General features: G+C 52.0%; 3 protein-coding genes across 7 annotated transcripts; all 3 read right to left on the bottom strand.

The window, feature by feature from the left end:
- Positions 1–998: 998 nt before the first annotated feature.
- On the bottom strand, positions 999–4,495 carry HOXD9 (homeobox D9). 5 transcript variants are annotated; one of them, XM_052675912.1, is made up of 5 exons: positions 4,272–4,495; positions 3,486–3,618; positions 2,404–3,248; positions 1,716–2,002; positions 999–1,299 (listed from the first exon to the last, which is right to left on the bottom strand). In XM_052675912.1, exons 3-4 carry the CDS (start codon positions 3,074–3,076, stop codon positions 1,761–1,763), a joined length of 915 nt encoding a protein of 304 aa, XP_052531872.1. In that variant the 5' UTR covers positions 3,077–3,248; positions 3,486–3,618; positions 4,272–4,495; the 3' UTR covers positions 999–1,299; positions 1,716–1,760. The 5 variants fall into 5 exon arrangements, with proteins under 5 accessions (XP_052531872.1, XP_052531873.1, XP_052531875.1 ...); XM_052675913.1 differs by having other exon boundaries at positions 999–1,223; positions 4,272–4,494; XM_052675915.1 differs by having other exon boundaries at positions 999–2,002; positions 2,404–3,027; positions 3,211–3,248; positions 4,272–4,486.
- Positions 4,496–6,174: 1,679 nt separating this feature from the next.
- Positions 6,175–9,384, bottom strand: HOXD10 (homeobox D10). The gene is made up of 2 exons (XM_052675911.1): positions 8,520–9,384; positions 6,175–7,188 (listed from the first exon to the last, which is right to left on the bottom strand). Exons 1-2 carry the CDS (start codon positions 9,259–9,261, stop codon positions 6,911–6,913), a joined length of 1,020 nt encoding a protein of 339 aa, XP_052531871.1. The 5' UTR covers positions 9,262–9,384; the 3' UTR covers positions 6,175–6,910.
- Positions 9,385–16,728: 7,344 nt separating this feature from the next.
- On the bottom strand, positions 16,729–18,525 carry HOXD11 (homeobox D11). Its single transcript, XM_052675578.1, has 2 exons — positions 17,659–18,525; positions 16,729–17,048 (listed from the first exon to the last, which is right to left on the bottom strand). Exons 1-2 carry the CDS (start codon positions 18,263–18,265, stop codon positions 16,813–16,815), a joined length of 843 nt encoding a protein of 280 aa, XP_052531538.1. The 5' UTR covers positions 18,266–18,525; the 3' UTR covers positions 16,729–16,812.
- Positions 18,526–21,231: the final 2,706 nt, after the last annotated feature.

The raw sequence follows: 21,231 nt of genomic DNA, 5'->3' as shown, positions 1-21,231 counted from the left end.
GTAGAATATCCAATAAAATGCATTTCAACAAATCAGTGCGCTCTGTAAAATCTGTTTCGTGACCCCCGTGCCTTTTCTGAGCCTGCTGCCTTGGCCTAACGCTGACATATCAAAATTTATAGTCCAAGATTTTAAGACCGAGCTTGTCTGCATTTTTTTTGGCTTTTCTCTCCTCTAACAAACACAAACATCAAAATAAGGTGGTTTCAAAGAAAAGCGCCATAGCATATCGTAAACTCATTAGGTCCAGACGTCTAGCCATCTCAATGGTTTTATTATACCGCGGTTCTTCCTGTTTTAAAAGAATTATAGGTATCTTCTCGACAATGGATGGGAAGCAATGCAACACCTTTTCCTGGCTCTACATGGGCTGGCTTTTCTTTTCTCCTTTTTTTTTTTTTTTTTTTTTTTTTTTTTTTTTTTTTTTTTTTTTTTAAGAGAGAGGTAAAAACCATGAAACACCAGGTCTCTGCTCTCCCCTTAATCTTGAATTAACCGAGCCGCTCGTAAATATTTACGGGTCCTTCATTTTAATGGTTGCTCTTTAAACAAAGCATTTTTTACAATGAACTTCATCTCAATTATCTCGATAAAGCCGTGGGTGTTTATAAATGTTGGAGGCACGGGACGTGCTGCGAAACGAGCTTTCGCCAACAAAGCCCGAGTAGAGTGAGCAGATTAGAAACGGCCACCACAAAAAAAAAAAAAAAATTAAAAAAAAAAAAAGGAAAAAAGGAAAAAAAAAAAAAAAAGAAAAAAAGAAGAGAGAGAGAGAGAAAGAGAGAATAACACCGTTTGGTTCGTTGGCTCCGCAGGAGCGATGAGGAAATATTCCCTAAACGATCCCAAGCGATGCCCGTGGAAGCCGCGGTCCGCCCGCTCACACAGCGGCGAGGCGGAGGGCCACCCCCCTGCCCCCCGTCCGATGCCCCCCGAGCGGCCGCAGCCCCAAGCGTAGGGTCTGAGCGCGGCGCGGGGACGCACACAGTTCCGCTCTCGATCGGTCACGACAGCCTTTATTGTATTAGAACGGACACAGATACAGCAGGTCGGCAGTTAGAGACGTGGGGTGCGCACAGCATTCACCGGCCCGGGGATCGGGAAACGTGAGGCCTATTGCAAATGGCTTCGAGTCGGAGACGACCTCCTAACGGTGCACTAAGGGGGCGGCGTGGGGGGGCATCCCGTGGCCTTGCGGTGGCATCTATTGCAAAAATTTAGACCTGGAAAGCAGAGGTTGGGGCGAGATTTCCTCTCAGTGAATCACGGACGACGCAGCGCTGCCGTCGATTGAAGCCACTGTGATTTAATATATATTTTGTTATCGTTATTCTAATTACCTTCCTTACCTTTATTTTGGCAAAGGAACTACCTAACTACATCACTTGTAAGAGACATGTCGAACACTTAACATCAGCTAAAGTCCCCGAAGCTAACGTGCACTCATAACACCACCGACCGAACGGCCTGGGGGGAGGAGGGGGGCAAGCGACTCTGCAAACACGTCGGCGAGCAAGACAACATTTCCCCAAATACCTGACACAGACCACGTTTCACTTCTACCTAAAAAAGACCCGATTGATTTAACGATCCTGGGGCGGGGGCGCGGGGGGGTGGGGGGGAGGAGAGAAGCACGCGGGGCCGAGGGGGCACGGGAAGCATAAAACCCGACCGAACCGAAAATAAAAATACAAATAAAAAAGTACAGCCCCAACCTCAGCCCCAGAGCAGCGTTCCCCGGCCGCATTCCCACCCCGGCGTTAGTCTCCTTTATTGCCTTTCTCCTTGTTCATCTTTTTCATTTTCATCCGTCTGTTCTGAAACCAGATTTTGACCTGTCTCTCGGTGAGATTTAGAATCCTAGCTACTTCGTAGCGGCGGTCGCGGGTGAGGTACATGTTAAAGAGAAACTCCTTCTCCAGTTCCAGAGTTTGATACTTAGTGTAGGGACAACGCTTTTTCCTCGTCGAACGAGCGTGGATCCAGTTTGCCGCGGGGTTATCTGGAAAAAGGGAGGCACAGGGAAGGGATGGGGAGCGGGGGGGGGGGGGGGGGGGGGGGAAGGGGGAGAAAGGTCGTTAAATTAATTTAACGAAGGATGGACTGTTTTCACAACTTCGGGAGAATTATCATAAAAGCCTTAATGCCCCGGTCTGTTTACTGTACAAATGATGTCTTGATGGTAGGTGGTTATGTGGAGTCTTTTATGGGTGCTTGTTGCTGCTCGCGCTGGGGTAGGCGTCTAGACGTTTTTATAGGTTAGTAAAACTATCAGTTTTGCACATTCGAGCCTTACAGGTTTCGGCAATAAATCAAAGGGGCAATTTCTTTCTTTCTTCCTTTCTTTCCCTCGCTCCCTCTCTCCTTGCCGCTCTTCCCCTCTCGCTCCCCTTCCCCACTTACTTGGGTCAAGTTGCTGCTGCTTCTCCTCCTTCGGCTCTCCGCCGGGGCCGGGGCTGTGGCTGCAGGCGGCGGGCTCCTTGGCGCTGCCGGCGGCCGCCTTCTCTCGGGGCTCCGGCAGGAAAGCGCCGCACGTGTATTCGGGCACGGCGATCCCCTGGGACTCTCGGGACGAGGAGCACTCAGTCCTTTTGGAGGAGGAGGAGGAGGAGGAGGAAGAAGAGGAGGCGGCTGCTCCCGTCTCCGGCTTTATCCCGTAGTGGCGCCCGGCGGAGGAGCCCGAGCCCGAGCCGGACGCGGAGCCGCCGCCGCCGCCGCCGCCGCCGCCGCCGCCGCCGCCGCCGCCGCCGCCCGGGAAGCCCGGGAAGGGCTCGATCCAGGAGCGCACGTAGCGGCCGGCGTCGGCTGCCCCTAAGTGGGGCTGGTGCATGTAGGGGTGGTAGATCCCGGTCATGGCCGCGGGCGGCTGCGGGTGAACCGTGGACCAAGAGGTGGAGAACACGGTGGATTTTGGTGCAAAGCTACAGGAGGAAAAATCGGAACTCTCTGCCACACCTGATGGCCTGGAGGTCGCACTGTGACCCCCCTGGACGAATCTACTCCCGTAAACTTCTTCGCTTTCATGGCCTATGAGAGAATCGACATAATAGTTACTTATGGTGCCACTAGACGACATTTTAGGCTCCCCTCTTACTCATATAAAAGGTTACACTGTTAACTGTATATGATACCCTCCCTGAGAACAATCGTAGTATTTTGCAGACTGCAACCCTCAACCATTGGTTGCGGAGCCCACGTGATCATATTTACCAATACTGCGAGTAAATCAATCCGCTAAACTGGGGCTGCTGTGATTAAAAAAAAACAAAAAAAAAATCATCATCAACAACAGCACCGCACCGCGCGGCGCACCCGGACCGCTCCGGGGCCGCCCGCCCCGCACCGCCCGCCCCGCACCGCCCGATGCCCGATGCCCCTTCCGAGCCCACCCTGCCCGCTCCCTGCCCGCTCCCTGCCCGTGCCCTTCCCGGGCCGCGCCGGGCGTGGCCGCGCCGGCAGCCCACGGCCGCGGACTATTTCTTCACCTCCTCCGAGTGATTTCTGCCATTCATTTCTTAATCAATGAGAGGCAGGGTGTTTAAATACATCCAACAGCCTTGGCTTGCTAATCACACTCCGAGCTGCCGAGGAAACCCGCTGGGAAGGGGGGATTCTTGCCTGTAAAAACAAACCGTCGCAAGCTGGGACTGTAACGACTTCTCATAAAACAGGAAAATGTTACAGTAAAAGCACATTGCGGCACTTCCATATTTCAGAGCGTGTGCGGGTATTATTATCCGTCCCCGTCCCCCCGTCTTTCCCCCCCCCCGGCAGAAAGTTTCCATGGGAAGGATTCGCGTTTTGAAAGAGATGCCCATTGTGTTGTTTTAAAACAGGTGGAAGACCTCTGTAATGATTTTATGCCTTTCAATAAAAATTTTATGAGGTGTATTTGATTATAGATTAATGTGTCCCTAATAAAATGGACGGATGGAAACAGCAAAACCCCCGTCTCCGAGCACGACCGACGTGTGGCCGAGCGCACGCTGCCGAACGGGGCCGCGCTGCTGCCCGGGGGCTGAGGGGAGAGGACTGCAGGGGCTGCAGGAGCTGAAGGGGCTGCAGGGGCTGCAGGGGCTCTTGCCCTCGGCCTTCCGCCCGGCCCCGGCTCCGCCGCCGCCGAGGTCAGGGGAACCCAGACCGGCCCGCGCTGCCACGTTCAATGCCTACTGGGGATTTTCGGCCGCGCCGCTTTCTCTGCCTCCTCTCCCCTGCCCGAGCCCGCTATCCTTCCTTCCCCAGCGCCTGGTTAGCGCGGACAACCAGATTACCCGCGCCGTGCTGCGCCTTTCTGCTCCTCCGAGAGAGGGAAGGTGCTGTGCTGGAATCTGGAGAAAACGCGCACAGTTAGAGTGGAGCCCGCAGCACGGCCCGCTGAGGACACAAACAACAGCACTGCGAAAACACTTCCTACTCGCGGGCCGGTATGAGGAAGGGACCGAAATTCCTGTTTATTTAATGATTTATTACTCTTCTAGGTTGTTTTCTTCCTTTTTTCCCCCCCTTCCTTTCTTTCTTTTTCTTTCTTTCTTTCTTTTTTCTTTTTTTTTCTTTTTCTTTTTCTTTTTTTTCCCCCCATTTTCTCTTTTTATTTTTACTGTCTGGCTTTGCCCATCTAGCTCTCGCCTTTCTTCTGCATTTCAGTCTCCCCTCCTCTGTTATTCCTGTGGCAGCGGGCGCATGGCGGGGCGGCCCTGCTGCACACATACGGGTTGGTACGGACTGGGGCGAACCTCCTTTCTGTGTACGTGGAGCACCCGGTGTGGAGCCAGGAAATGAGTTCCCACCACTGAACTCCTCGGGTGATGCAGCGATCACCTCTAAAGGGGGGAAGGGGGGGTTGGGGAGGGAATTAAAAAGAGGGTTCAAACGCACGCAACGTTGAAAGAGATGAGCTCTGAGCAATGCTTTGTTGTTTGTTTTCGAGACGGGAGCGAGAGCAGCGTACCTATGTGCCCCCGCAGCTCCGAAACGGTGCCGCTCTGGGTGGGGGAAGCAGCCCTCTGCCCTGCGAGGAGGCACGAGGAGACATCTCTTGGATCCGACAGCCGAGAGCGGGGAGCAGAGCCGCGGGGCGGGCAGGGCCGGTGGCACCAGTTCAAGGACGTGGGCACTGCCTTTCTTATTTCCACGTAGAAACCGCGCAGGGGAGGAATGGGCGTCTGTGGGCAGCGGGCGGCCGGGGGGAGGCACACGCCGTTCTCCAGCACTGAGCGAAGGTGAACGCGTGCCTACGGATTTGCACTTCAGCTCGGAGTCATGTTCATTTGCAAGCCGCTCTGCTCGGCGCTGCCGCTCGCTCCCACCGCGCCCTTCCTCAGCCGCCAGCGGCCCCTGCCCGGATTTTTCAGCAGCGCACAGAAAGGGTTAAGAGTCGTGAAGTTCACGATCTGGATGTGCGCCGCTAACGCGGAATTGCGTGGAAGAAAAAGGGCTCCGAGCACGGCGAGGTGGTGCAGGGCCACAGAAAGCGGGGCTGGGAGGGCGGCTGCTGCGCTGCCGGGAGCTGCGCTGCTCGGTAAAGCCCAGCTTTAGCAGATGTGGGGGACATTTCCCTGCGCAGCGCCTTCCGAAGGCCCACGGGCTGGCCAAGGAGCCCGCTCCTTACCATTCGGTTGTGCCAGCTCCGTTTTTGGCACGATTGGCTTTTTTTTTTTAAAGCGAGTAAAGACACGAAATCAGGATCTACACACTGTAATCACGCAGCGACTGATATTTTTTAAATCAACATCCGAGCGTCAAATAAAATGACACACATATTGCTGACAGCTTGTAGTAGAAAGATTTTTTATCACTTACCATTTATGAGTTGATTGAATGAGGATGTCCAGTTTAGGTCATAATATTTTACAACTTTTTTTTTTTTTTTTTTTTTTTTTTTTTTCCTTTCTCTCTTTCCCTACATTTTTTTTCCTTTTTCTTTTTTTTTTTTCTTTTTTTTTCCCCCCTCTTTTGTTTTCTGCATCCTGACTGACAGACTGCGAGCATCACAACATTTTATCAATTAATCATTTGTTTACAGGCACGACTAGAAATGATTAGGGTTTACATCATTTCCCGCCCCAGTCTCCTCCCCACCCCTAAAACAAGGGAAGAGGGAAAAAAAAAAAAAAAAAAAAAAAAAAAAAAAAGAAAAGAAAAGAAAACAAAGAAAAAGGGAAAAAGAAAGACCGAAGCCTAGGCAGAGACACACAAAGAGCAGAACGTGGAGGAGAAGGAGCACCAGGCCCAGGAGCTGCTGGCGAGGAAGGCTCAGGAAACCAACCTGCATCCGCAATGGGAACGTTTGTAGAAAACCAAAGGGACCGCAGTAGTTTACAGAGTTTATTGCATTATACATGCGAACAGAACATGCACAAGAAGGACATATTGCTGCTGAACGACTACTATTCCACATATGCACCACAAGAAAATGTCTACAATGGAGAAGAATGAAAGATTCCATTTTACGAAGGACGACCTCTAAGTTCATTTGCGAGGATAGTTACATTATGATGTGCTTCTCTTTCCCCCCGCCCCCAAAGTTTCCCCCCCTTTTTCTTAAAGTATTGAATGTACTCCAAACGTTATGGCCCGTGTAACAGCCCCACATAAATATCATTTTGTTAGTAAAAACATGAAAAAAGTCACATTGCTTGGATGTTCGACAGTTCCAATAAGTTAAGACCAAATGATAATATTCAATAATAGTTACCCTGCATTACGATGAGAACAAAAATAAATTACACGTGCTAGGTTTTATATATACTCGTCATAGTAATACATATTCACTTGCAGCGCTAAAAGAAGGACGAAGAGTCACATTCTACCAGAAAATAAAAGGAAAAGGACGGTTCTGCCAGAGTCTCTCCCACACGTGGCCCCGGCGGTGCCGTGCCCACTGCTCGCTGTTGCCACCCCCGGGAACGCCTTAGGAGAAGGTCAGATTAGCGGTCAGTTCTCGGATTCGGTTCTCCCTGCTCATCTTCTTGAGCTTCATTCTGCGGTTTTGAAACCAAATCTTGACCTGCCTGTCAGTGAGGTTTACGCTCTTACTGATCTCTAGGCGGCGCTCTCGGGTGAGATACATATTGAATAAGAACTCTTTCTCTAATTCCAGTGTTTGGTGTTTAGTATAAGGGCACCTCTTCTTTCTGCCACTCTTTGCAGTTAGCCAATTGCTCGTTGGAGTATCGGACTTGATTTCCTCTATCAAAATCAAAGAAGAAGAAGAAGAAGAAAAAAAAAAAATGAACACCCCCTCCGGCTGTAAGCGCGTACCCTTGGCCATGACCCCTCCGCAGCGTCTGGCAGCCATGGCGGATGTGCGCGGAGCTGCTGCGCGGGGCGCTGCGGACGGGGGCAGCGGCGGTGGCCGCATCCCTCTCGGCCCTTCCCAGCGCCGAGCTGCGGCCGTGCGAGGCCGGCCGTGTTCACCCTGTCTGCAGCGCGGCCCCGCGCCCGGCCCGGCCCGGCCCGCAGCCCCGACCCCCGCCCGCTGCGTGCCCAAATGCCCCGCTGCAAAATGCCCCCTCCACGCGCCTGGGGCGGCACCCCCCGGCCGGCTGAGCCGTAAAAGCACACCTAGGAGCAAAAACACGGACATTTTCCCAGCCCCAAAGATACACGTGAAATTAACGCCCTCTGCCTCGCGGGTTTTTGTTGTTGTTGTTGGGTTGTTTGGGTTTTTTGCCTCCATTTTCCTTTTAGGTTCTATTTCCCCTCCACACACACACCACCAGAAATCCCACACTATCCTAGAGCTGGACTGGCAACTATAATTCATAAAAAGAGGATCTCCATGCACACGTAGGGTAAAAATCGACCTGAAGGATGCAAAGCGCGTTTTTATCAGACAGATTTTCCCGTTTTTTGATTCCTCGCCACAGGCTGCTCGAAACGAAGGCTTTTGAGCTCTTTTAAAGGGAAAATAAAATCAGAGAAGCACCACTTTTACCTTTCACACGCATTTCAAAATAACGCTGTGCTTTTTGGAGCCGAAGCCAAGGTTCTCCCCAGCACCACATCCGCACAGTGCACGCTCTGCTCACGCAGGCAGCGGGGCTGCTGCCTTCATTGTGCGTTTGTTCCCAACTTCCCCCAGCCTGGTAGCACCTATTCCTCACCTATTTTAACGGCATCGTAATTAACTTTAAACGCAATCAAACCGCAGCCGGCCTCGGTGGCGAAAATCAGCGCAATATTACGAGAGGAAAGTTGCGCCGCTCGTATTTTACAACCTCCAGAGCTGCTTTTTAAAAGGAATTTGGCCGTTTTGGGCTGCAGCAGCGCACTAAGGAGCACACGGAGCTACCCCGCACCGCAGAGAAGGGCTGCATGCACAAGGGAGGCACGGCTCAAAGCAAACCTTCGGACCCTTTTGCGTGGCGTTTTTCGCCTGCCAAAATCTTCGCAGACGCAGCACCTGCAGCCCCACACTCCTCCCCGTGCAGTGGAGTGGCCGCGGGCTCGTCAGGGCAGCGGGGAGCTGCGTGGTGCCGGATCTCGGCACGGCACGGCTCAAGCTCGGTAATACAGACCTTTAGTCTCCTTCTCCTGGACCTCGGGGCTGGACACGGAGCCTTCGGGCAGGCAGCTCCTCTCGTCTTGCAACGTGGACTTGGGCTCGGGACTTTCCACTTGAGAGACTTTAGCCGCGCCGTCCTGGCCGTTCGGGTTTTCATTCATTTTCTTTTCCATCTGAAGTTGAGAAGATAGCTGCGGTTTGGAGCTGCCGCGAGGGTTTAACTGTAACATTACGGTTGAACTCGTTTCAGGGCTATTATTGTACTCTTGGGTTTTCCCAGTGGCGTAGGTCTGGCTCAGTCTAAAATATCCTGGGACGGGAACCTCGGGGTTCTCAATGGGGCATGATTCAGACACCAGCCTCTGGTAGGAAGGGACGTCTGAAGAAATGAGTTTGGTTCTCTTATCGGAATACATGCAGCAATTGCTTTCTTCTTTAATATTTGTAGTGAAGGAACAAGTGGGGACCTGCTGTGTAACAGGTTGCTCTATTCGACAAGATCTGTTCGGATCTGTCCAACTGTCTACTTGAGGTATATAAGGATGTACATTCATACCCATATTTTGGTGATTAACTTCTCTTTTAGCCAGAGACGGTAGGAGTCCACAGGTTTGCATCCCATAAGTCCCAATGTCTGTGCTAGGTGGCATATACATGCTGGCGCTGTTGGAGTAGAAACTGTCACTCCTGCACGCACTGATGAGAGAATCTACTAAAAAAGTATTAGCGGCAGGAGAGCTGTTGGGAAAGGACATTTTGGGGAGGAATTTGAGGAAGAGAGATTGTGTCCTTTGTAGGCTGACATCTCTAGGAAAACATTCCCGTGTAATTGCGGATGCCTCCGCGCGACCACATGACAGCCGGGCCAATGGCAGCGCCCGCCGCCCCGCGCCCCGCCGCCCCGCCGCTGACGCTCCCCGCCGCGCCGCCCCGCCGCGCCCCGCCGCGGTCAACAGCGACCCCTAGGCCGCCGCCGTGGCACCGCACCGCGCCCGGCCCCGCGCTGCGGCACCGCGCCGGGCCCCGGCCGCGGCCCCGCTCCGCTCCGAGCGGCGCCGAGCCGCTCCAAGCCGCGCCGAGCCGCGTAGAGCCGAGCCGAGCCGCGCCGCCCCGAGCCGAGCCGCGCCGCGCGGGGCCGGCCCTGCCGCGTCTGGAAGCAGCACGGCTCTGCTCGGCTCGGCGCGGCCCGGAGCGCAGCGGCCATCGTGCCTCCCCTCGCCGTGGCAGCATCGCTTCCTGACAAGTGCGAGGTACAAAAGGTTGCGGAATTTATTAATGCGTATTAAGAAGAATCAGGGGCGATCAATAAAATCCTCATCTACATTCTTGGGCGACTTGGTAATTTTCTTGCTTCTGGAGCTTTTTAAAGAGTTATACCCTCTGTTGCCACACACGGGAAGATATTTTATTAGCAAATCAATCGAGACTTTGTAAAGGATAAGATTAATAGTTAAGATTTAGCATAATGGCGTTCGCGTTATGAATTATTGAAAATTATACTATTGATTTTTTTCCTCGCTGCTCACCGAGAAGGTCAATTTTTGTTTTAACACAAATCGTCAAATATTAAAAGCCATACTTTTGTCAGAAGTTGGGGTTTATAGTTGCGATGCATTCCTCGAATTATTTCACAACGCCTCGTGAAAAGAAAATAAAAATGAATGTGTTTTCTCTTGCCCTGGAAACTGAAAGCACCACACAGATCATCCCCCCTTCTGCAGCACTGCTGCCAGAAGCACGGAGCGCCAAGCGCTCACTGCCTCCGCTCCAGCAACTTTTTCCTTTCCTCTCTTGCTTCATTTTATTTTATTTTGGGGAAGAACGATCAATGCTGATGGAATATGGAGAAATGATGATAGAAGTACGAGGGGTAACGCTGAGTGCCTGCACGGCAAGTGAGATTTCCGCAGCTCAGCGCTCTCAGCGCGTTTTATTGTTTTTCCCCCCACTCCGAACCCATATTTACACCCGAACCTGTTACATTTTAAGCAGTGTTGGCACCAACTCTTCTTTCACCCTTTTGCTTTTGCTTTCCTTTCTCTTCCCTTCCTTTTCTTTCTTTCTCCTCTTTATTTCACACCCTCGGCCCCCACCCCCCCGCCCCATTTTCTTTATTTCCTTCTTTCTTTTTTCTTTTTCTCTCCCCCCCTCGCCCCCCTTTATTTAATCTGTCCCCATCCAGGGGCCGGGGCCGGGGACTCCCCCGCAGTGAACTTGTTGGTGGTTCCCGTGCCAGACGCACGGGCCGCTGTGGGCCCTCTCCGCCCGAAGAACCCCGTCGGCTCCACAGCGCAGCTGCACGGGGAAGGATTTTTAAATCCCTACCCGCGCCCTTTGCCCAGCTCCAAACACGCGTTTTCCAGCAGCGTGGGCTCCACTTCTCCCCGGTTTCCCGGCGCTCGGCTGCTGCACGCTCTCCCGCACACTTTGCGTGGCTGGAAACAATAACCCCATTTAAAATTTCGCTGTGGCAATGAGACAGACCCTTTTAAAACCTTATCGCAGCTGTTCAAATACAACATCATTGTCAGGTTAAGAGGCAGCGCCTTTTATAGCTGCCGTCCCCAGCTCCTGTGTTGCCGCAGTTTAAACATTACCTTCCTCGATCCGCCGCCTCCCGGCTCGGCGCTGCCCCGCAGCTCTCCGCCACCGCGCTCCGAGCGGGGAAGGGGCAGCTACCGGCTCGGCGCATTTAAGATCACGATCAGAGCCATTGCTAAGATTTGCCCGAGCCGGGGGAGAGCTGCGGAGGAGCCTCGGAGCGCCGCGTCCCCCCCTCGCTTTCTAGCAATTTCCTCTTCTCCAACAACAGCCCGGACGACCCACAGAGTTTAAAGCCACCAAATACTATTTTCCTCGACGCGGTTTAAGGCTTGACTGTGACATCTAATCGGGAATTTTATGCCCATCAAACGGCTCTTTCGTAATCTTTATTTACTCTTTCGGGGGAGAAAGAAAAGAAAAAAAAAAAAAAAAAAAGGAAAAATAAAAAAGAAAAAGAAAAGGGGGTCCCAGAAACCCCCCAGCCGCGAGCGGAGCGCGGAGGCCCGCGGAAAACTGCGCGGCAGCGGAGGTGCAGGCGGCCCTGGCTGTGCCCCCTGGCAGTGCTGAGCCGGCCCTGCGCTTAGACGGAAGGGCTCTTTGATTTTTGTAATTGAAGATATGAATTTCTTCCGTGCCACCGCACGGAAAGCGAGATGATGGCTGTGATGATCGTGATTTAAATTTCGTATTCAGGGCCGTCAAACAGCTCCGAAAGGACCCCTTCGCCCATGATAAATCACGAGGGGGGTCTGAGAAACGGGCAGCGACTTTTTATTGAAAATGAACAGAAGGAAAGTTTAAGTTTGATGTAAATAGAAGTTGAATAAACATGCGAGAGCCACTGGGGAGCTGGAGACTTAGGCTCTGGGCATTTAATGTCACTATTGTTTTAAATCATATTAAAATGGAATCAAGTAATTAACATTAATAAATAAATCAATATCGTGCAATAAATGAGATATACAGTCTACATTAATATAAAGGTTTTGCTCTCAGAGCCCCATATTTTTCCGAATGAGGGAAGGAAAAAAAAAAAAAAAAAAAAGCCCAACCAATGGCTCCATGCAGATGTAAATTACTGTTTGTAATAAAGCATAGGTGGACATTACAGATTTCTCCTCTAGCAAATGTCAGGGCTAAAACCCGGAGGTTACCAGACGTGCCGGTGGGCTTTCATTTCACCGCCTTATCTTCCTAAACCTTATTACTCGTGATATGATGTTTTTCTCGACCGTGCTGACGATTCCCATCGTTGCAATTTGCCGTGTTTGTGTCTCATTATAGGGGGGGATGGGATGGGAGAGGCTGGATATTTCACAGATGCCTTCAGTAACAAAGGTATTGCGAGAAATATCTGCCTTTAAAAATAGGCTTGAGCCCAGGAAGCTTTTAGTCAAATTGCTTTCATTTACTCGATTCCAGCATTTTATTTAGGTCTTTAAGTGCGCGGGCTGTATATTTTATACCGCTCTGTTACACGGCGGGGAGATTGAAGAATAGTTTTTATTTAAAGGAAAAAAAATAAATACATGTATTGGCTACAGTATTGTGACCTTGCTTCTTTTAATAACGCGACTGTCACTCTGCCCAGAGCTCCGTGTGCCACGTTTTCATAGAAAGAGTCGGCGACTCGGCCGGGGGCTCGGATTCCCCAGATGATTTTGACCGCGGGTGGGGTGCAAGAACGCCCTGATGGCAATACGCCTTTTCCCAAATACAACACCTTATAAAATAAACCAAATTCCTCGCCGCCCATCGCTTCAGAGGTGCTGTTTCTGCTGTGGAAAGCGCACGGCAGCACCCTCTCTACTGCAGCTTCGCCTGCAGCCTCAGCCTCCCCCTGCCGTATTCCCTATTTCCGCGCAGGGGCACAGCCTTATCCTTACAGGACTTTGGCGTGCAGACCGGTCGGAGATCCGGCCGCAGCCCGACACGTCTGATTTTCGGCAGACTGCTGCCGAATCTGAGGTTCAATCAGCAAAGAGGCAAATGCCCTTCTCGCCCTCCTGAAGGGACAAGCTCAAAGGCGTTCGGAAATAGCTCCTAGCCTTTTCTTTCTGAAGGAATAAAGCAGAGAAACGAGGAGGGGAGGGGGGGGAAGGATACAAGAGATGACAGACTCTGACAGAACCGTCACGTTAACAAGCTGAATTAAAAAAAAAAAAAAAAAAAAAAAAAAAGAAAAAAAAAAAAAAAAAAGAAAAAGAAAAAAAAAAAAAAGGAAGGAACAAAGTGGCGTTCCCGTATTCAAGGTTGTGGTGGTTGGGTTTTTTTGTTGCCTTTTTTTTTTTTTTTTTTTTTTTAATTAACAACACACCCGGCTCCAATCAGCCGTTCACATCCTCTGAGAGCGGCCGCGCTAATTGCGAGGGGCTGAAGCTTCACGTGGGAGCCCTAAGGCGCTGGGGTCGGTGCGGGCTCTCCCAAGAAGCCCTGAATGCCAGGAAAACAAACGGGAAAACTTTGGTGAATATTCCCCTCTCGAAATAGGTATCTCCGCCGAGAGCAAAGGGGTTCCTCCGGGTTCAAAGGGGCTCTCGTGGTGCCGAAGACCCGAGGATCTGAGGCTGCACAATGCCGTTTGATCGCAGACGGAAAGGCTATTTCTAGGAAACTGTTAACAATGAACTTCTAAAAAAAAAACAACAACAAAAAAAAACAAACAACCACAACGAAAAACCACCCCCAAACCCGGCGGACGGAGTGCCAACAAATGCTTTCACGGGATGTGGGGCTCTGGCAGCGAGGAACGCGGCTGAGGAAGCAGAAATAGATTTCGGTGAATCCCACAGCTGAGCAGAGGGAAGCGGAGCCCTTTCCTGGGGACATTCTGATCAAAAGTGTGCATTGGAGGACAAAAAGACAGCACGGAACAGCAAAACGGAACGCGTTCGGTCACTGGAGAAAGCCCAGGGAATTCATAAGCTCCGCTTTAATTTTCTAATCTCTAGTTTCATTTTAATAGATCTCCGTAGTGTTGTTAAGGAGAGGGATTGCAATCAGCAGAACCTTGGCAAGGTGATGTTCGGATATTAAAAACGTCTTCTTTTGCTTTAGTCTCTGTCTGTCTATAAAAAAATAAGCTCTCTCAGCACCTCACGTCAAAGCCGCGTTTAAATAAAATGCGTTTTTTAAATTACACTTTCTGTATCGAAAGGTTTATTTAAAAAAAGCCTTCAGTAAAAAACGAAAGATAAACAGTGGCAGCGCCTGGGATTTAAATTACTTTTGTTCTATCCGCGTTGAGGCCGTACTGAAAGGAGTAAATAGGTTTTCGTTCTAGGGAACGAATTCTGAATATCGTTGGGTGTGTTTTTTTTTCCCTTAAAATTATGGGATTTTTTTAAAGCTCGGATGCGTTATAAAAGATTACGAGCACCAAAATTTCTTTTAAATTGGCATATTTCTCGAGCACGTCACGGTTACGGGTTATTTGTTTAATAAATCTTTTTGATGCTTTATTTTCTCATTTGGAAGGCCCTGAAATCTTCTCGTTACTTATATATTAGATGTTTTATTAGCGGTGGAATTATTATTAGGAGGAAATATACCGGAGCACGAGGACGGCGCAGTGCAGCAGCGATGCGCCCTCGTGTGGCTTCGGGTGGAGGAGCAGCCGCCTCCCTCCCGGCCACTCCATTCGCTGTCGGTCACGGCTTTCTCCCTTTCTTTTTAAATAGAAACCTAAAGCTGCTATAATTGAGCATTTATGCAAGATTAATGCCGGGGTGGTTAGGTTTCCGCGGCCCTCTTTTGCGGTGTGGGAGCTTTTTAAAGGGATCGGAATCCCCTAAGACGACGCTTAGAGCACCGCGGGGAACGGAAAGCGAACGCCCTGCTCTCGCGCTGTGGATTGGGACTCGGGAGAGACGCGAGAACGCTGCTGGAAGGTTGGGAGGAATGAAATCCGCGCCGCTCTGAGAGCTTCTAATTAATGGGCTTTGTGGGGAACGCGCAGCCGGGGGAAAACTGCCGAAATTGCACCTCCTCACTACATTGCCAAGCGTTTCTCGCCGCCTCCGCTTTTTAGCCGGAGAGACAAAAGCAGTATTTGTTTCTCAAGGATTATTTTCTTTAAAATAAAAAAGAAGAAAACGGTCGGGGAGTTGCCGGGCCCGGCAGGGGAAGGGTCGGGGCGCAGAGCCGGCAGGGCTTTCCGCAGCGTTGCGGGGCGCTGCCATGGCCGTGTGAGTGCGTGTGTGGGGAGTGAGGGTGAGCGAGAGAGAGGGAGACGGAGAGAGGGTGGGTGGTGGTGGAAAATAACAGAGGAACCTTAAGGCGCCTAATTATTCAGAAAGGTTAAAGGTGATGACCTTGACATTTTGGAAGTTCAAAGGCATACACTTATGTTTTTCTTGCTAAGGGGTTTTTGAAATTTTTCCTTCTTAGCCGCGCCTCCCTCCGCTTCCATCTCTCGATTTTTTTTTTAATTCTAGGGCCGCTCCTGACTCATTCGCGCACTTTTGCCTTCCGCGAACACGAGCGTAGCGAGAGCCGCTCCGTCCTATTCAAAAAAGCCAAATTCTTTTCTCACCCCTCGCCTTTATTGCACATTGCGGAAATCTCTTTTTCACCCACCAGAAGGTGTATAATATAACCCAATTAAGCTGTTTAGAACCTCGGCTTTTATGGTGTTGTCTAGACAGTTCAAGGTTTCGCAAACAGCCCAGCCGGGTCACGAAGCACAAAGCGGGGGGAACCTCCGCCGGCCCCCGCGCAGCCCCGCGGCTCCGAGACCCACCCCTCCGCTCCGCAGGTTTTTCCTCCCCACGAGCGCCGGCACTTTATAGCTCCCTGTTGTCTCAGCCGCTCGGAGCCCTCGCTCTGCCTCAGCCTGCGCCGCAAGTAAACACTCATTGGCGTTGGGGGTTCGGGGCTTACCGGGGGCCTGACCAGTTAAAAGCCCTTTTCGTTGTTTATAGTAACGGCTCCAGCCGCAGGGACGGGCTGCAGGCAGCCGCGCTTGCTCTGCCTCGCACTGGGGAGGGAGCAGCTCGCTTACGAGGATCTACAAAGGCAGAGCCAGAGAGCTGGGCTATTATTTATTTAAAACGCATTTAGAGTAATCCGCCTTGGCTCCCTCCCGTCACTATTTAACTGAACTTGGCTCTAGCCCGGGATCCTTCGGAGATGGAAATCCATACAGTGCACGGAAGTTATAACCTTAACTTTACTAGAAACCATTTATTCACATGAAAAAGACAGTGGCCCATGCTTTTGGATGACAATAGAAACATATATATATATATTTTATATATAGCGAACGTACATTTACCATCTCTTAAATAAACCGCATTCACTTAAAGGGAGGAAGGTGTTACCCTAACTCAAAAGCAACAACATAGCCCCCCCCCCGAACTCAATGAATTGTAAGCAAAAACTACCAGACACACTGCAGGTCCATTGCTGGTACTGTGGGAGAGGAAAAAAAAAAAAAAAAAAGCACCTTTGGCGAGAACCACTTGAGAATAGACAGCTGGATTTACCCTAGGTTCCCTTAGCAGGAATCTGCTCCGCCAAGCCCCGAAATCTCCAGTGGCCATTCAGCGTGTGGAGCTGCGCATGGAAATGAAACTTTGAGTTCCGCAGGGCGGCTGTGTCATGTAAACCCATTCACTTTGCATTCGGATGGCAGGTCAGACTGACCGAGGGATTCTTTTCTTCTTCTTCTTTCTTCCTTTTCTCTTTCTCTCTCGATTTTTTTTTTTAAATTTTTTTCCTTTTTTTTTTTTTTTTCTTTCCTTTTTCTTTTTTTTTTCTCCTCAAAACAAGGGATTTCCAGTGAAATATTGGAGTCGATCTCTGTTCAGTTTCTTTTCTTTCATCCTTCGATTCTGGAACCAGATTTTAACTTGTCGGTCAGTGAGGTTGAGCATTCTGGACAACTGCAGTCTTTTCTCTTTGTTTATGTACACGTTGAAGAAAAACTCACGTTCCAGTTCTCTTATCTGATATTTGGTATAGGGACACCTCTTTTTCCTCGATCGCTGAGGAACCGCTGAAATTAAAGAGAGAAAATGCTGATTTATGCAGAATGCGACCGCGCTCGGCCGGGAAGAGCTCAGACTTCGCCCATGTCCCCCCGCCCCGGGGAAGCAGCCCTCCAGCATCTCCGAAAATATTCCCTGGGCTTTTGCTCTCGGTTGACATAGGAAAAGAAAAATAATTAAAAAAAAAAAAAAAAAAAAAAAAAAAAAAAAGAGAGCATTTTCCAACTTCTCCTTAAAAGAGAGCACTTCGAGCGCTACAGAGAGATATTTAAATGGGCTGGAAATATTCCAAGTTTCTTCAAGCCCTCTCGCCCCCACCCCCGCCCCAAACAAACGAAGAGCTCAGCCTGCGACGCGGAGGCAGCTCCGAGCCCTACCTGTGAGATCTTGCCGTCTGCCCCCCGCCAAATCAACAATTTAATAACAATTAATATCCTCTTCCGAGAATACCTTAAGCCCACCTAAATTGGTTTCCTATCGTAAACACGCTTTACAACGGTGAAGGAAATCTTATAGGATATATAAAATCCTTTGGATGCTTATAAAATGGCACATAAAATGCGGCTTGACAAAGTGTCGGCCTTGTACTCTTGCCCCCGCGTCACCGCCGATCCCTACCTGCACTGTTGCTCTTCTCTGCAACAGCCTCACCGGGAGGGGAAGCGGCGCCGCTCGCCGTTGTCACTTTCTTCTCCTGGCCGGAAGGTGCCTTGCTGCAGGCGCTGTGCTGGGGCTTCAGCTCGCCCTTGTCCGCGTCCCCCTCGCCCTCGGAGTGCTGCTGGTACGGGGGAGCGGGGGCCGGCTCGTAGAACTGGTCGAAGCCCTGCGGCAGGATGCCGTTCCTCCCCACCGAGCTGTAGAAGTTGGAGGCGGCGGGGGACGCTCCGTGGTGGCCGCACACGGGGTCCGTTTTGAATAACATTTCCGTCCTCCTGTTCGCGGGCTGCAGAAAGTCTCTGTGCATCACCTCTTCAGCTGAGTAATAGGGAGCGTAACTGCCCCTGTACTGCCATTTGCTGCGCTCTAATCCGTATTCCCTGAATGCCACTTCGCGCACAGGTTGGACATGAGGTAAATTAGAAGAATAAGGAAAAGTCATTTGACAGGAAGACGATTGCGACAAAAAAGAGGGTTTCGTCGAGAAGTCTGAGGGCGAGACGTAATAAGCGCACCCTGGCAGATACATATTGGATGCGCCGTGACTGCAATCGTCAAACTCGGTCATGTCTTCCTTTTTGCGATTGCGAGCGACCGGGAGGCTTCAATGCATTGAACGAGATCCATCTATTGCACAAGAGGCTTTGGACAGGATCAACTAAGAAAAAATCCCCACCGTGTGCTGACGTGCAATTCATCTTGATTGATTCTAGTGGTAATTATGTCACGTGACGCAATGTAGAAATGTCCTTATATCTATATCGGCCCCTCGGAACGGCTCCCGAGATCTCTCCAAAGAGCCCTCGCGGCACTTGGAGATGAGCGGGCGGCCCCGCTCGCCTTTTCCCCTCCTTCTCCGGCGGCGGAGCGGTGCCCGAGGTGCTGCGGGCGTTCACCTGGGGCCGCGCCGCCCTGCCCGCCGCCCGCCCGCCGCCTCCGCCGGGTGCGGGGCCCCGCGGCGCGGCCCCCCCCGCATCGCCGCCGCCCGCCCGGGAGCCTCCGTCGGGGAAGGCGACCTCCGGGCCGCGGTGCGGGCTCCGAGCCGGGCACCGGGCCTGTGTAACGTGATCGCTGCTCTTTAGCCGGGAGCGGCTCTGTCAGTGGCGGCCACCGGGTGCTGTTCACGCGGCGCGGCCGAGTCCCATTCACGCGCTCTGAGGTCCGAGCGGATCTGCCCGCCCGGCTCAGGCACTCCGAGGCTGGCACCCAAATCCGTCCCGAAATTGCGATCCCCGAGCGCCTCGTGTTCCCTCGCTCGAGCTCGAGCACCGAGCGCTTGTGCAAAGGCGCCGTGGGCGAGCTGCAAGGAGAAAGATGCAAAGAGAACATCTCTCAGCAGCGGGTCTCGGGAAGGGGAGACACTTCGGGGCTCTTCTGGCAAGAGAAGGGCCGAGGCAGGGGGAGAAGCCTCGAGCACGCTTTCCTTGGAAGCGGAGCAGCGTACAAAGTGACCTCTGTTCGTGCCTTCAACTCCCACCAAACGTTAGCTTTCATTGGAAGGGAAGAGCGGGGCTGGGAGCAGGCAGCACGCACTGCGCCCGCAGCCCTGCCCTGCCCTGCCCTACCTACGAGGGCTCCCTTCTACCCATTTTCTCTTTCTCCTTGAAACATTATTTTAAATAGATGAACACAAACCGGGTCACAAGGAATAAAAAGGGAACAGAATAAACATTACGCGCCAGCAACAGCCCCCGGTGCTCGAGCAGCTCTTCATTCCAGCAACGTTTGCCAGCTCTCTATGGGAATGCCTTTTTCCGTCATCGCGCAGCATAGCCACAGCATATGCCATATGCCGCTCTCCAAACCAACCTGCAATCCGCCCAAGCTCTCAGGCCCGACAGGGTCTCTCCCCGCCACCCGGACACCTCCGGGCGCTCCGTGCAGCCCCCAGGCCCCGAGTTGCTCTCCAGAGGCGGCCGCCACCCAGGTAGGGATGTAGGGACCGGCCCGCAACACCGAGGCACGCGGAGAAAGCCCGCGGCTCCGAGGGGAAGGGGCTCTGCCAGCCGCATCCCCACGCTGCAGACAGGTCCTGGTGGGGATTTTCAGCCCTGCCCCACAACCAGACCCCGCATCCGGAGCCGCAACCTGCCCCCGCCCGCCGCCACGGCCACTCCGCGCTTGTTCCTCCAAAACGGGCGAGGGCTATTTCAGGGGTTTCTGCAGCACAGCTCTCGGCCCTTCCGAAACCGAGGGAGCCGAATCCGGCTGATCAGATGGAACTCATCCTTTTTTTTTTTTTTTTTTTTTTTTTTTTTTTTTTTTTCCCCCCTCTCTGTTTTTCTCCCTCATACATTGCCCTGACTCCTCGCTTTCACACCACCTCACACGCCACAAATGGCTGCCAGCAGAGAGCCTCTCACTATCACCGGTTATCACCAGAAACCAAGATATAAAGCCACCATTTCCTCTCTTTACCAGGAACGTTCAAGTCTTCTCGATTTTGCCACGACACACGAACCACCTCCCACAAACGATGCCTGCGAAGCTAAAATGGCTCCTACGTCCCTCACCGCAGCGCCGGGCAGGGACCCTCTGGGTCGTGCCCCAGGGCTGAGACCGGGCTCACAGCGGGGCTGGCTCTGGGACCCTCAGAAAGGTCGTTTTCTTCACCGCTCAGACAACAAATTGCGCCTCATACAGAACCCCGCACCTTGCTTTCGATGCAGCGAGCCCCAGCATCAATTAAATGTTGGCGCAGGAGCCAACCGGTTTCAACTAATTCAAGTTCAAAGACATGGCGACGATTTGTTAATACGAAAACAGACCTTGTAGGAAACAGTCCCTTAAAAACCGATCCGATTCGTGAGCGGGAGCCCAGTATCGCAGCAGAAGCCCCTCCGCAACAGGGCAGAGCCGGGGGGTCCCCACTCACCGGAGCCACCACCCCGGGGTCGGTCAGCCCAGCTCCGAGCACCGCATCCCCCCGTTGTTTGCCTCTCTCCCACTGCATAGCGTCGCAACACAAACGCTCATCGCTTCCACAGCCGGGCGCATACTTTACCGTTAGGCGTCTTGAAACATCTGCAACCGTTGTGTGGGATCACCAAGGGTTCTGCTCCGAGTGGCATTTCCAAAAGCTCTCCTTGGCTGTGCGGGCGCCCCGCGGACTGTGCGGGTGCGGAGGTGCGGGCACGGCTGGCGGAGATGCGGCGCTCCGTGCCACCCAAGATAAGACACTAACTTGACCTTAACTTTGTTATGGCGCCCCTAGTATCTGGAGAACGTGAACAGACACTGTCTGGCAGCTCTCGTAAAAACCGACTGGAGAAGAGATTCTGAGTCATTTCATTTATTGCCACTACAGTTCTGCAAGAAAGCTTTTCCTCCCTGCCAAACTTTAATTATTTATGCTCTTTTAGGAAGCACAAAGGCGTCCAGAGCCATTTCCAAAGAGCCGAGTTGCGTTCGCAGCCTTATCAAAAGCGCAGCCCCCCTCGGAAGGGCTTTATCTCGTCGGGGCTGCGGTCGGAATGCAGAGATGGTGATGTCGGATTCAATAAAGGCACCGCCGCCCGCTACGGGGGGAAGTGG

The sequence above is a fragment of the Tympanuchus pallidicinctus genome, unplaced genomic scaffold (genome assembly GCF_026119805.1).
Source record: "Tympanuchus pallidicinctus isolate F22 unplaced genomic scaffold, pur_lepc_1.0 scaffold15, whole genome shotgun sequence".
In the NCBI taxonomy this organism is placed as follows: domain Eukaryota; kingdom Metazoa; phylum Chordata; class Aves; order Galliformes; family Phasianidae; genus Tympanuchus; species Tympanuchus pallidicinctus.
The sequence above is the reverse complement of the archived record's forward strand: the minus strand, read 5'-3'. Positions and strand labels throughout refer to the sequence as shown.

Coding starts and splice junctions, on each gene's coding strand:
- HOXD9 (XM_052675912.1), bottom strand. CDS start 3,076: ATGTCGTCTAGTGGCACCATAAGTAACTATTATGTCGATTCTCTCATA. Junction 2,003..2,403: donor GCAGCAGCAACTTGACCCAA/GTAAGTGGGGAA, acceptor CCCTTTTTCCAG/ATAACCCCGCGGCAAACTGG.
- HOXD10 (XM_052675911.1), bottom strand. CDS start 9,261: ATGTCCTTTCCCAACAGCTCTCCTGCCGCTAATACTTTTTTAGTAGAT. Junction 7,189..8,519: donor CCAGGAGAAGGAGACTAAAG/GTCTGTATTACC, acceptor TGATTTTGATAG/AGGAAATCAAGTCCGATACT.
- HOXD11 (XM_052675578.1), bottom strand. CDS start 18,265: ATGACCGAGTTTGACGATTGCAGTCACGGCGCATCCAATATGTATCTG. Junction 17,049..17,658: donor AGAGAAGAGCAACAGTGCAG/GTAGGGATCGGC, acceptor CTTTAATTTCAG/CGGTTCCTCAGCGATCGAGG.